General features: G+C 27.1%; 1 protein-coding gene across 2 annotated transcripts; it reads left to right on the forward strand.

The window, feature by feature from the left end:
* The first annotated feature begins 62 nt into the window (after positions 1-62).
* LOC107446139 (2',3'-cyclic-nucleotide 3'-phosphodiesterase) lies at positions 63-13,136 on the forward strand. 2 transcript variants are annotated; one of them, XR_015429348.1, is made up of 7 exons: positions 63-203; positions 2,295-2,606; positions 4,123-4,279; positions 6,905-7,109; positions 7,697-7,803; positions 10,861-12,581; positions 12,825-13,136. XR_015429348.1 is itself a non-coding variant. In XM_043050826.3 (6 exons), exons 2-6 carry the CDS (start codon positions 2,299-2,301, stop codon positions 11,410-11,412), a joined length of 1,329 nt encoding a protein of 442 aa, XP_042906760.2. In that variant the 5' UTR covers positions 63-203; positions 2,295-2,298; the 3' UTR covers positions 11,413-13,136. The 2 variants fall into 2 exon arrangements, 1 of the variants encoding a protein (XP_042906760.2); XM_043050826.3 differs by having other exon boundaries at positions 10,861-13,136.
* The last annotated feature ends 1,202 nt before the right edge of the window (positions 13,137-14,338 follow it).

The following is a 14,338-nucleotide window of genomic DNA, read 5'->3' on the forward strand; positions in this document are numbered from 1 at the left end:
ATCAATAACTTTTAAAAATAAAGATTAATTTGGAATAAAAAGATATTTTTATAATTTATTATTTAACAATGGCAATAGCTGTTATTAGTTTCGGTTTGAGTTCGTTGTTTAAAAGTCGATAGTTTCAGTGTGATTTGTCAAAGAGTGTTTAATGAATGTATTTCAGGAATATTTGAAAGAATCGTCGATTTGAATTAGTATTGGTAATTTAATGATTTTAATACCTAATTAACGAAATGCTTTGAACTTAGTTAACTCTTTTTTATATGTTTTTATTCATTATTCATTTGATAAGAAACCAGTTTCTCATAATCAGGAAAAGAGTTTTCTAGCTAGCTATTTGTTCAAATTCTCATGTTGTTATTTGTGCTTATTTTTAGAACAGTACTTATTAATTTTTGAAATGTTTAATTATGAAATAATGCTGTAATAATAAAAATTTATTAATTTCATAAGTACCGTGATGATCATTAACCAATCCTACTATTATTATTTCTATTCCCTGTACTTATAAGTATGATCAAGACTGCCTTATTTACTGTGTAATAATTGTATAATCATATTGTCTAATACAAATATAAAGTTGTAGTCATCATAATTGTTAAGAAATTTTTAGAAAAATTGAAAGAAGAAAACAAATTTTTAAAAAGTTTGTTTTGTATGTAAAAACTAGCACTCTAACATCTCTTTTGAATTTTATTGACGTTATGTATTAAGCTTCTCCACTGTAAATAAAAGTACTTATTTCTCTTGCTTAACCCTTTATAGACCAATACGGACATATAAGATGCATGGCACTTTCCAATGCAGCATATATGGGGGGCAACTTATTTTATTATTATTAGCATACTTGTAATATAGAATATTTACAATTAATTTAATCATAAATAACTGTATATTTATCAATAAAACTGAATTATTGTAATTTTACCTGGTGTGAAGTAAACCGGGTTTCCAGACACCTAAGGGTGTAATAGTGATGAGTGGTTACCAACTAACGGGCCGCGAAGCTTTTTTTGTGGCTCACGAACTTAAATATATTATTTGTCATTTTTTGTTGACAATTTTCATAAAAACTATATGGGTTAAAGTACTTTTCCTTCGTTAAACCCCCCCTAATTTCTTTGTTTTTGCGAAATTTAACATACCAACGGTACAAAAAAATTTACTTCTCAGGTTTTGCATCCAAGAAAGTATTTATTCAAATTCAAAAATATTCGTGTGTGTTACTCTTTTTCATTTAATTTTTTTCTTTGTGAATATTATTTAACATGTGCGTATTAGAAACTTTCTCAAAGAAATTCTCCAATTTTAACTTTTTTAAACCACTCATTTTTGACGAAATTATTTTTTACATTAGTAAAATTTTGTGGCCAGAATTTTATAACATGCGATAAAATATTTTTAAAAATCTTCTTATTTTAATTCGTAATTCAATACTTTTGTTGTCAACTTGATAAAAATCTGACAGTAATATTTAATGTTCCTACAAACATAAAAGAGTCCTATATAAAATTTTAATAAAGTTGCGGCCCGCCATTTGACTGGTGTTTTTAATTGCGGCCCCTGGCCTCCTGTGAGTTGAAAACCCCACGGTGTATTTGTTCACTATTTAACACGTTAGAGACATATATATAGCATGTTTTGAACTCCACATGTAAACTTTGAGAAGTGGTAGAGTGCATCATTTTCTGTTCACTGGATACCAAAAAAAAAAAAAAAAATCCAGTGCCATATTGTGGTATATTTAGATAGAAAAAATTTATTTTTGGACACTCTAAAATAAATTATCAACTGCTGCCTGCTGAGTAAATAATTTTTTTGGAAATAAGATTTCATTCCTATGTATTAATTCTTGTGTTCCTTAAATGATTAAAAAAAAGGGGGGGGGGAGGAGAAAGACCATCAGAGTTAAATATATATCTGGCTAATGTTGCAGCTTGATGATTTTCTACAAACTTCATTTGGAAATTAGCCATGGATGAGTAAAATAAAAATTTTAAGTTTCTCTTTATCAACACCCAATTTTTTTTCATAAATAAAATTTGTATTTGTATTAAAGAAATTGATTCTACTATTGGAAGAAATGCTAACCCTACTTTTAAATGAATTTAAAAATTCCAATTTTAGTTTTTAGCTTATGTAAAATAGTCTTGAATTTTCGTGATGTATTCTTTTATTTTTATTTAGTAATAGCCCTTTTTATTTGTAATTGTTTTTCCTTACAATTTTTCAAATTAATTAACAAGCAACTTGTTATTTCAATGTGTGTTAAACTATTTGTTTTTTAACAGCATAATGGCAAAAGCAGGAAGCAAAGAGGCATTTATACCTGGCTCAGATACTGATTGTGAAGAAATTTTTCGGTATCCGTACACCATAGATGATAACACTCTAGATTATCTGAAAAATCATGGAAGAATTATGTTCATTATTCGAGGTGTTGCTGGAACAGGAAAAGAAAGCTTATCCCAGATACTGTCTTCAGAAGAAAGATATCCAGGTGCTGTTGTTTGCTCTGCTGATAACTATTTCAAAGACACTTTTTCCACTGCAAAGAGAGATCAAAATAGCCTGAAAAAATCTCATGAATATTGCAAGAATAGGTAACTTTTATTTAAAATAATAATTGTTGATTATAATAAAATTTTGGTTAAAAGAATCTTGTCTGTGAAATATATTATTTTTTAAATACATGTAAAAAAGCTACATGTTAAATAAATTTTAAAACATGTATGTATCAGTGTTTTCACTACAGCGCGAGAATGCGAGAATCTTGCATATTTTTTTCTTTTCTCGCATTAAAAAATGATTTCCGCGAGAAGTTCGCGCATTCTATTAATCCATTTTAAAATGGGCGAAACTGGCGAATTTCGGAAAAAATTTCGTCTTAAGACATGAAAACAACTACGACAAGTGTTGAGAAAAAAAATTAGTCCCTTATGATATATTGTTTAAAGTTAGCTCTATTTTTTGCTATTAATGGATTACCAAACTCGTTCATCGACAATTTACTGCAATTTGTAAAAGTTGAAGTCTGTGAAAACTATGCTGGAAGACCTAACAAGAAGTTTGAACATGGAAATAACTTCAACGAACTTCACTGTTCTATAACAGAAATAATTGAAAAGCCTATGCTGGCAGATGTAGAGGATAGGAAAGTGTGTGCACAATGCTACAAATTTAATTAGTGATTCCGAATAGTTCAGCATCTGTTGCAAGGTCATTTAGCACCCAAAACCGAATTGAAACAAAATATCGTAACATATAGACTGATGAGCATTTGAGTAACCTGATGAGAATAGCTGATGAAAAAGTAGATATAGAGAACATTTTCCGTATGATGATGCAGCAAAAGTATTCAATAGTTTAGAAATTAGAAGTAAAAAATGTATTATAATTAAAGAAATAGTTTCCTCCAAGTCTATTCGTGTTTTTTTTTTAATTTTTAGAAATCTCACTTAACTTTTTGAAATCTCACCCTGTTTTTGAGAAAGGGTGAGAAATTCTCTCCCATTTTATTTCTGTAATGAAAACACTGTAAGATGTACAAATACCTTGTAAAGGCAAAATCTTCTATGATGATGCACCAAAAATATTCAATGTTTTAAAAAATAGAAGACGTTAAAAATGTATTATAATGAAAGAAATGATTTTTTTTTCAAGAATTTTTGTGTTTTTTTAGTTTTTAAAAATCTCACTTAAATTTTTGAAATCTCACCCTGTTTTTGAGAAAGGGTGAGAAATTCTCACCCATTTTTTTTCTATGATGAAAGCACTGTGTATATAATTTTACTTTAAATTTATATTTTACAGTTAATTGTCCTATATATTCATATTATTACTTTTCTTTTTTACCTACTAAAGTATGTATTTATCTTCTTCTTCTCATTGGCACGACAGCCCAGGATGGGCCTTGGCCTTCTCAACAAGCCTATGCCAAGACATTCATCCCTTAGCCAAGGTTCTCCAGTTTATTATCAGCCAGTTAAAAGTTTGCAGTGTAGTTTGATTCAAACCGAATAGTTCTAATATTTTTGTTCTTAAGGAAATTTATTTCAGAATGAGTAATTTTAGCAAAACATGATTGATGATTTCTTAATTTTTACTTTTTATTTTCAGAGTTGAAATAGCTTGTAAGAAAGGAGTTCATCCAATTGTCATAAAGAATACTCATGTTAAGAGATTTGAAGTTCAGAATTATTTTAATTTGGCAGCCGAATTTGACTACACTATTATAATAGCTTCTACTATGGGGAAGTTTAAAGTAACACCTGAAGTAAGCTATGTAGTAGTTGTTTTATAACATTGCACAATTGTTTGAATAATTTAAGTCTTTGAATGTATTTTTTTTCTGTAATTTTTTCTAGTCGTGTGTTTCACCTCATAATATATATAATTGGTTAGGTGTGTTAACCTAATTATAAAAATTAAAAATTGATGTAATTAAGATATCGAGCAAAACAAACTCTATCAATTAAATGTTCATTATTAAAGTGATATAATATGAAACCCTATTTTCTTAATATATTTTTTTATCAATATAGGAGCATCCTTCATAAATGCAAATACATAATTGAAAATTAACTTGCAGATAGGGTCATTTTTATTTATGAACTTATTCTGAGTAATTTATTCAATAATTATAGCGATAATAATAATATTTTTAATAAGTTTCAATTTGTTAAAAAAAATGTTTTTTTTTTGTTTTGTTTTTTGCAAAAAGTTTTTACAGTTTTGTTTTTGTTTAAATAATGAATAATTATCCATTGTTGTAGAACTATTTTATTTAACTCTCTCAAGATCTTTATTTTATAAACCAGGGGTCTGTCCAGACATTTTGTGAAAGGTCCGCTTTTGTAAAATTGTAAAAAAACTACTTGTAATTTGTGAATATGAAATAAACGTTAAGTCACGTTCTTTCATCCAGGGTCATGCTTTTGTGAATTTGTGCAAATAGAGTCCTGTTATTGCAAAAAAATTTTTCAATTAATTTTTAAATTGTAAATGGATACAAGATTATGCTCAACACTGTAAAAGTATAAAATAAAAAAAAATTTAATTTTAAAAGGTAAACAGCAATTGCTGCTACTAAATTAGAGATGCAACATGTAAGTATTTGCTATTTAGTCTATACTGCTGAACGCAGAATATTCATTTTAGACAAGTAAAGGAAGAAGTGTCTGCCGAAGACAAAACTTAGTCCGTTTACATCTGCCTTTCTCCCCCCCCCCTGCCGGGAAGGGTTTATTCGATTAACAAAGCAATAATGAAGATAAACAAATTGTGAAGGGTCCGATTAAAAGATGAATTATTTTGTGAAGGGTCCGTTTTTAAGTTAAAATATTTTGTGAAGGGTCCGTTAGCCAACACTTGAGCTAATTGAGTTTAAAAAAAAAGAGATATATTGGATGTTGTTGCCAGCTAAAAATAAGATTAGGATTTATATGAAATTTTCAAAAATATGATTAGCTTAATTAAAGAGAGATAAAAATTGTTTCCAATATCAGTACAGTTAAACATATCAGTACTGAACAATGCAACAAAATTCTGCTCAAAACTGAAAGATATATACCAACACATAGGATGCGTAGGCCATGCACCCTGACCACAATTATTAAAGCTAAAATAATTCCATTTTTTAAATTTATTATTATAGTTTGTCCTCACTGGTGGTTTTACATTATTAGATTAAGGAAAACACATTTTTAGTGGTTCATCCCATCAAAATAAAGATTTCTGAATCATTTGGTGTGATGCTGTTACTCTAGGTCAGGGATGGCGAACCAATGGCACGCGACGCAGTTTTTTGGGCACTCCACCAATCACAATTGTTGTTACACTATGAATTGTTATTACACAAATGTTATTACGCTATGAAGCATATGTAACAATTAAATTAAAATTCACAAAAAACAAACAAAATAATAAACAATTATTAATAAAAAAATTTAAAATTATTGCTAAAAATACAATTAATAATGGTAAAAACCAAGCTAACAATAATAACCTAGCAAAAATATCAACAGTCCTGCTTAAACTAACATCTTACTACCTAAAATAAGTATTTGGTCATCTAATCTGCATCAGCAGAAGTCACACTGATGTTACTTTTAAGTTGAATTACGTGTATAACTGAGGCATTGCAAAATGTTTTTTTTTTTTTTCAATGTAAAAAAAGAGTTTTGAGTTGATAGTATTTAGCATTATTATTTTCCCAATAATCACGAAGTCAAAATTATTTGACGGCACGTCTATGACCTCATTAAGCAATTTTTTAGAGAAAATGGCGCGTTGGTGTATAAAGGTTCGCCACCCCTGCTCTAGGTTAACTCATGATAGTCAAAATTTACTACAATCATGTGATTTTCTCTTGTTCTTGTCCCTTTAGAGGGACTGTTACAAACTTCTGTTACTGTATTTTTATTAATAATAGTATATATACTAATTTGCAAAGAATCTATATTAAATTTAAAAATTAAAATAAAGTTCTATTGTTTTGAGCTATGCATCTTAAAGTTCATTCATATTGCATTTCAAATTTTTTTTTAAAGATAATAAAGATTGATTTCTCAATTAGATTAAGATTGATTTCTCCATTTGATTTCTAATAATTTCTTTCCAATTTATGTTCTTGTGTATCTTAAATTGTTTCAATTTCATTTATTATAAATTTGAACAGTCATAATTTACTCCTATTATTATTTTATAAATTTTTTTTCAGTAATTAATACTTTATTTTCAATACTTGCTGAAATGTTTTTTTTAAAATTATACAACACTGGCTTAATGCAAGATCAAACAGTTTTAAAGTGACCAGTGTCATAGTATTTAATTCTGGTATACCAACATTTTAAATATTTTTTTTAAATAATGGTTTTTATCATTTTCTTTCATGTTTTAGATACTTGCTAAGAGCAATACCAAAGGCTTAAATGTTGAGTATTTCAGACACCGCTTAAAACAATGGCAAGATATTTTTCCTATTCTTACTGGCTGGTTCCTGAGCCCTTTGGACTCCTCATACTTTCTTAACATAGTGCAAACTGCCTTAGACTGTTTGTTAGGAGATGGAAAATTCTGTCGTATCTTAAATTGCTTTGATAAGGGTAAGTTTATTTTTAAATTACACCATCATCGTATACCCAGGGTGTTTGTGAATCACATCCCTATATATATATTTTAATATCCTTGTAACAAAAATGACGTCAAAAAATATTCACATAAGCGGTTGCAATTTGATGTTTAATTGAGAAAAAACAAAAATGCTATCAAATAGTTTCTAATAATTAGTGAGAAAAATGTGGCAAAGAACATCCAGACCAGTTTGATTGCCTGATGAAACTTGACAGTGTTTTTTTAAATTTTTTTTAAATAATTTCTTAACTCTTCTCTGATTTCTCCTGTTATCAGACAGGTTTTTATGCTTTCAATTTCGCCTTCCTCACTAGTGATTCGACTTCAAAAATGATATTTTTTCCTTGCTTAATAACATTTCTTCTAAAATTATATTTACAGAAGCAATTAATTTGCATGTCTGAAATGTTACTATAAATATGAATATCTGGAAGAAATATTTTTAACTAACTGGATTTTGTTTTGCTTTTAATTTTTTTAAAAATGTTAACAAGTATCAATTTTTCTAGTGATGATAGTTATTCTGGTTTTTAATTATTAAGTCAAATTTTTGTTGCAGGGAAATTATTAGGACATTACAAGGCTAAAAGATCACTTTATTGTGTTGCTGCATGCAGTAAGAAGAATAGCTGTTTTGATATAAAAAACCACTACCAGTCTGTATTGGTAAATATTGTTTAATTTTCTATACTGTAAAACATAAACTTCTTGTAAACCAGTATTACTATAAATATCCTGTTTCTTTTTTCTTTACTTATCCTTATGTTTCACCAGCATGAAGTTTTCCATAAATTTGTTTTTTAAATTTGAATTTTCTGCTCTTTTTTTTATGCTAATTGTGAGCATAAATTTTTATGTTAATAGAATTTCTTTATTATTAAAGTTTTGTTAGGTTTGAAGGATGCATTGAAAGATTTTTAGCTTAAGGGTTTTTTGTTCAAACAGTAGCATTGTTAAAATATTTTTAGAATTAGAAATTATTGTAATTGTTAAATGGTAATTAGTACAGAATGTGAATATAAATAATTTCAAGTAAAGTGTGATTGTACTTACTTACTTATACAGCACTACAGCCCGCCGTGAGCCTTGACCTGTCGACTCTCTAGTTCCAGTTTTTTATCTTCAAGGTGGTTAGATCTTTGGCAGTAATCATCAACCTATCTCTTTTTTGGTCTTCCTCTTGCTCTTGAGTCCGAGGGTTTCAATGTTAAAATTAGAATTTTTAAATTAATATAAAATAATTTTAAGTATAATTTGATTTATATCTTCTAGTTTCAATGCTGCTAATCTAGATCAATGAAATGTTTTAGAAGTAAAATTTTTTTAAATATATATTTACCAGTCTTGATTAATTTATATTTAAATTTATGTTTTATAAAATTTTTTTTTTTTTAAAGTTTAAATTGTCCATTAATAAGTTTAAAGTTGTAATTGCCCATTAATTAAAGTTGTAATCCAATTTAAAGTTGTAATTGCCCATAAGTCCATTGTTGCGTTGATTAATGACAGCAGATGAAATTGTCGTTATAAATAATGAACTTGTTGCTGGAAGAAAATGCTCTGATTTAATGTAAAATTATTAATAAAAGACTAAAAATTCATGTAAAAGACATATTTATGTCTTTTTCTTTTATTGTGAGCAACTACTTTGATTTAAAATATATATTTAAAGTTAATGGCTTTTGCTACAGATCGTTTGCTAAATAACGTAACTCTGTGCTTCACAGAAGGCAGAAATGTTTCAACAAAATGTTTTCGAATCAGGTCGAGATTTTGCAAGAAGAAAATGAAATGAAGTGCAATACTTTTTGACATCATTGTTAATAATGAATGTTGATTATAATTGTCAGTTGCCAAGAAGGGAATAAGGGAACATGATAGGTATCTGGTCAACAAAATACACATTTTCTTTGCTCGGGGGTTGAATTTTTAAAAGAAGTGGAAGAACTTTTCTTTTGTTAGTAGGAAGATAACTTAGCCAGTGGTCACTCAAAAATTGTTTTATGAAATAAAGGGGTTAAGATTGAAAGAAGGAAACAGTGCTTTTATGTATTGATACCAAAAATAAATAATGTCTTCTATTAAAAAACTGTTAAAATAGCAGAATGCTTTAAATATTTTACTCCTTGTAAGCATACAGTTTTTGTATCTCAAATACATTAGTATTTTGATGGTAACTTTGAAATTCATCATAATAGTGGACTTCTTGTGCTATGTCATGCTTGTTATATTGATCTCTTACACATTCATCTCTGTTTATTTTTCACATAAAAGGTCAATTTTTAAAAAAAAACTTAATTTAGAAAATGTCTATTACAAGCAGTTTTGATTGAAGTGTTCATTGCATTTTACAAGACTATAAGATAAAGCTCTCTAGCACTCAGTGAATCCAGACATTCTGAATGTATGAAAATGTAGGGAAAAAGAATTCTAGAATCGTATAAAACTTTAATTATGGAGATCCATTTATCAAATTCTATTATTTAATTTTTGTTTATTAAAATTAGTTGACATTTAATGCTTACCAGGTTAAAAAAAAATTCTATTAAAATTATAAATTTTTTAGGATATATGCTAACTTACGTGTTAAGAAGATAAAATATTATATATATATTTTTTAAATATTTATAAAATTTTATGTTTCTAATAAGCATCTTCATAATAGGTAGAAACCTAGAAAATTAACATGCTGTAAGAAAAACTATTTAATACTATTTTTTGCTAATATAAATGTAAATTCAGACAGTTTATTTGAATTTTCTATTAGAAGTACGCTAAAAATATGTACAAGTTTAAAATTTGTGCTGCAAAATAATTTGTAATCCCCCGAAAAAATAAAAAGAAATAAATGCTTTTTTTTAAGAAATACAAAAAAATTTTAAGTGAAAATAACATTATTTATTGAATGAATTATTTAACACTCAGAGTCATATGTCTATATTTTTAAATGACATATTATAAAGTAAACACTGTTTGAATTATATGTTCTTGTATGCTACACAGCATCAGTATAGTAGCTGTGCAATATTTTTTAAAAAAGATTATTTAAGCACATTTTTTATTGAAACATAATTTTTTTTCTTTCTTCAATGTAACGGAAAAAACGTACAAGATTCTACGTAATGGAAAAAATTAATATGTAGTTTTTTTGTAAAAAAAACTACATGTTTTTTTTTTAAAAAAAAGAAAAAAAAAACTTGTTTTTGCTTATTTGTAAATAATTAGAGTTTTTTTTTAATGAAGTGAATGTAATAAGTGAAGCATTTGCCTATGGTTCTTAAAAAATTTAATTGCACAGGTGGAAATATAGTTTTAGTCATAAGTACCTGATGCAGAAGTCCAGGTGGAAGAAGCAAAATTTTTTTAAATATAGCAAATTGTCAATTAATTTTAGAATTTATTTTAAAGCTATTGTTTTGAGATTAAAATTCTTATTAGAGTGAAATGTGGTTTAGATATTTATGCTTAAAATTTTGGTATAATGGATTTTGTAATTTTTTAACCATGTACAAAGGATGCTTTACTAACTTTCATAATGCATAAAAAGGGAGAATTTCATTATAAATACTTAATACTATATTTTTCCAACTGTCATAAAATTAAACAAATAAAAAAAAACTTTTTCAAGTGATATAAATAGGACTTGCTGAATAGTTAGAAAATTATAACAGGTGTAAAGTATTGTACTTCATTTTGTATTTATGAGATGCATTTCATTTTTAGGTAAGGGAACATTATGGAGAGTGTTTCAGTCTTACAATCTTAGGACTTTTAGTTACACCTTCAAATATCTTTGCCATTGTATACTTAGATGACATCATGAAACAACTTCATGAAAGTGATGATTTTACTATTGTAGCATCAGAAGAAGACAATATAGAGAATATTCTTGATATGGAGTCTTTATATATATCGCCAAACATCAGGAACAATTTCACAACTTATAATCAGAATTGCCCATTTAAAGCAGGTTCCTCTGGTAAAAGGGCTTCTTTAGAAGCTTGGGGGCAAGATGAGTCAATTGATGTGAAATGCTGCAGTTGTATTCACTTGGCTGAAGCTAAAGATGTTGAAGGCACCTTTCCATGGGCTAATAAGCGAAAGTTTCATGCTCTTCTAGCTAGTGTAGCTGATTCAAATGGTATAATCTCGATTGATAAGTTTGGTGAATTGGAGGATGGTTACAGATTTTGCCGCCTTCGCAATAATGCTTGGATCATAAGGCACCCTATGAAAATTTCTTTCAAGTCTGTTTTTACTGGAATGTACACTTGAATAGTTTCTCTTTTTTTTCCGAAAAGAAAATTTTGTAATTTTTTGTATTGAAATTTTTTTTGAATTGTGATAAATTTGCATACTACTTTTCAATTATAAAACAAATATTATTATTTTGCAATACTTATCTCCTATCTGTCTATTGATTAATATAATTGCACATTACTGTTTTTTCTGCATTCCTTAAAGATTTTTTGAGCAGTAATTTTCTGTTATTGTGTTTATAATAAGCACTTTAAATCTTATGCATATGATGTAACTACTTGTAACCGTTTTTCGCATACTATTATCAAAATTGTTTTTTTTCTTTTCAATGCGTACTATGCAGTACATAGCCACTTTATATCTATTGAATTAAATAACATATTAGTATTATTTTTACTATATCACAATCAAAATTCTTGTTACTAAGTTTCTGCTATTGCTGTAGTGATGCTTAGGCACTTAAAAAATCTAATGCATAATTGTTGTGACAATTCTTTAGCCAATGAATCACTTTCATGGTTTTCGTAAAGACATATAGCAACTTTAAATTCTCCACTTGATTACCCGATACTGTTTTTTTGTTAAGAAATTCTTGTATTATTGTTTGGGTGATATAAGTATTATTGTTTAGATTATTGCTCCTTCTTGCTTTTTTGTAACACAGGCGGCTTTTTTAATATTTATTTAAAGTAGATATTATTGCTCTTAATTGAAAAAAGTGAAATGTAAAACATCTGCGATATTTTGTGAGCATTATTCATATTAAACTTGTTGAACAAATATAGTATTTATTGCAAGCTGCTGGGATTTTATGTGCAATAACTGCTCAAATGCTTAACTGTCCTTTCTCTTTTATTTCCTTTTTTGAAAGTATTTACATTTTTAATTGCATTAAATTTATTTATTTTTTTGTTATAAGTTCAATGAAAATTGAAGAAAATTTCTTTAATAGAATAATGACAAAAGTGTGGTAAACAAAAAGGATTTTTATATTGATTATAGTGAACCTAGATTATGTTGGTAGTTCTTTGAATTTCATTTTTATAAAGTATTAATTTTTAACTAATTTTCAATTTCAATTGAATTTACTAAAATTGATCCCAATGTATCTCATGTACCTGTCATGCATAAAATTCACTTTTAAATGTTTTCTTGTTAGAAATTCAATAAAAATTGATAAAAAAGTAAATTTTTTTTATAGAATGATAACAAAAGTGTGGTAAACAAAAAGGATATTTTTATTGATTTTAGTGAACCTAGTGTTGGTATTTCTTTGAATTTCATTTTTATAAAGTATTATTTTTTAACTAACTTTCAATTTGAATTGAATTTACTAAAATTGATCCTAATTTATCTTATGTATCTGTCATGCATAAAAATCACTTTTAAATGTTTTTTTTGTGTTAGAAATTCAATAAAAATTGAAGAAAAAGTAAATTTTTTCAATAGAATAATAACAAAGTGTGGTAAACAAAAAGGATATTTTTTATTGATTTTAGTGAACCTAGATAATGTTGGTAGTTCTTGAATTTCATTTTTAAAAAGTATTATTTTTTAACTAATTTTCAATTTCAATTGAATTTTCTAAAATTAAAATTGATCCTAAAGTATCTCATGTACCTGTCATGCATAAAAATCACTTTTAAATGTAACTAGATACATTTGTTGTTATCTAAATTATAAATAGTTAATTTTATTTAAATGTATAATTTTGTTTTAATAAATTTTTGTATTAGCAATCATAGTTGTTTGTGTCTTATTTTTTGAAATTTTGTTAGGAAATTTTTATTCTAATACTGATTTTAAATGTTGAAGGTTTCTCTATGTATTTATTTAAACTGTTTTTTTTTGCAAACTATATTTTATAGTATAATAAATTTTTATTTCCTTTTATCTTTTTGGAATAATATTAATGTTTTACATTCTATTAATAATACTGGCAGTAGTAGTGAAGTGTTTAGAGAATATAACTTCTGTCTGATCCTCAACTTTGCTAGACCTAACTCATTATAAATATTTAACTAGTTGGGTTAAGATCCAACTAGAACATGTGACATGCGTGCTTGTAAAATCTGTGGAATTGAAAGTACTGTGGTCAGTTGCTGAGCAGTAACAAGGATACAATGATCTGGAAATTTTTTCTCCCCATTCAGATCTAAGTCTAAATTTAAGAAGTGCTCTCACAAATGAGTAGTGCTGCCATCTATCCATGGGATTCTGAGCTAAGATGTACTTTCACTCTTAGGGTGCTCTCTTGTCTAACAAAACAGGTATTTTCCTGACTTAATTAGCAAAAGGCCAATGGCTGGCGATCTTAGCTTATCCAATTGTCATAAGAAAAAACATATTATAATGTTTATAAGAATTGTATTCGACTCCTATTTAATATAAAGTGTGGTTATCATATTTTTGGTTTTGGAGGGTGTTTAATAAATCATTCACCATACCTTTTAGTTAAATTCCTTTGCATTCTGTTTGTTTCTAAAACTGAAATTTTTTTTTAAAACGAATAATGTGTTCTTTGAGATTTTTAAATCTCGCTTCTGTACAAAAGTTTTTTGGGATTATGAAATGAATCATTCACCATACCTTTTGGACAAATTTTCTTACATACTTTTTGTTTTCGAAAATAAAAATTTTTTGAAGAAAAAAAGCCTTGCTGTTCTTAACAACATCAGAATTGAAGAGAATTTTGAAAGTAAAAAATATATTCTTCATAAAATTTTTTTTCCAATAAAATGTTCTTTCTTACAATTTGTTTGTTTTAGTTTCAAAATTTGTCTCCAAGCTGTTACATTTCTTCTCTAAGTTCTGGCTTACTTGTTTCATAAAATTATATTTGTGGACTTCAGTTTGCATCATTCATTATACTATTTCCACAGTCACATTAATAAAATTGAAAATATTGTGAAAAGCAGAAATAAGAAGTTCAGAAAGACAA

Source organism: Parasteatoda tepidariorum, chromosome 9, assembly GCF_982258835.1.
Source record: "Parasteatoda tepidariorum strain Cologne lab strain chromosome 9, Ptep-v5.0, whole genome shotgun sequence".
NCBI lineage: Eukaryota > Metazoa > Arthropoda > Arachnida > Araneae > Theridiidae > Parasteatoda > Parasteatoda tepidariorum.

Bases quoted from the DNA above. Each gene is read 5' to 3' on its own strand.
- LOC107446139 (XM_043050826.3), top strand. From the start codon at position 2,299: ATGGCAAAAGCAGGAAGCAAAGAGGCATTTATACCTGGCTCAGATACT. The intron at 7,110-7,696 runs GTAAGTTTATTT...TTTTTGTTGCAG, and splicing joins CTTAAATTGCTTTGATAAGG to GGAAATTATTAGGACATTAC. The intron at 7,804-10,860 runs GTAAATATTGTT...TTTCATTTTTAG, and splicing joins ACCACTACCAGTCTGTATTG to GTAAGGGAACATTATGGAGA.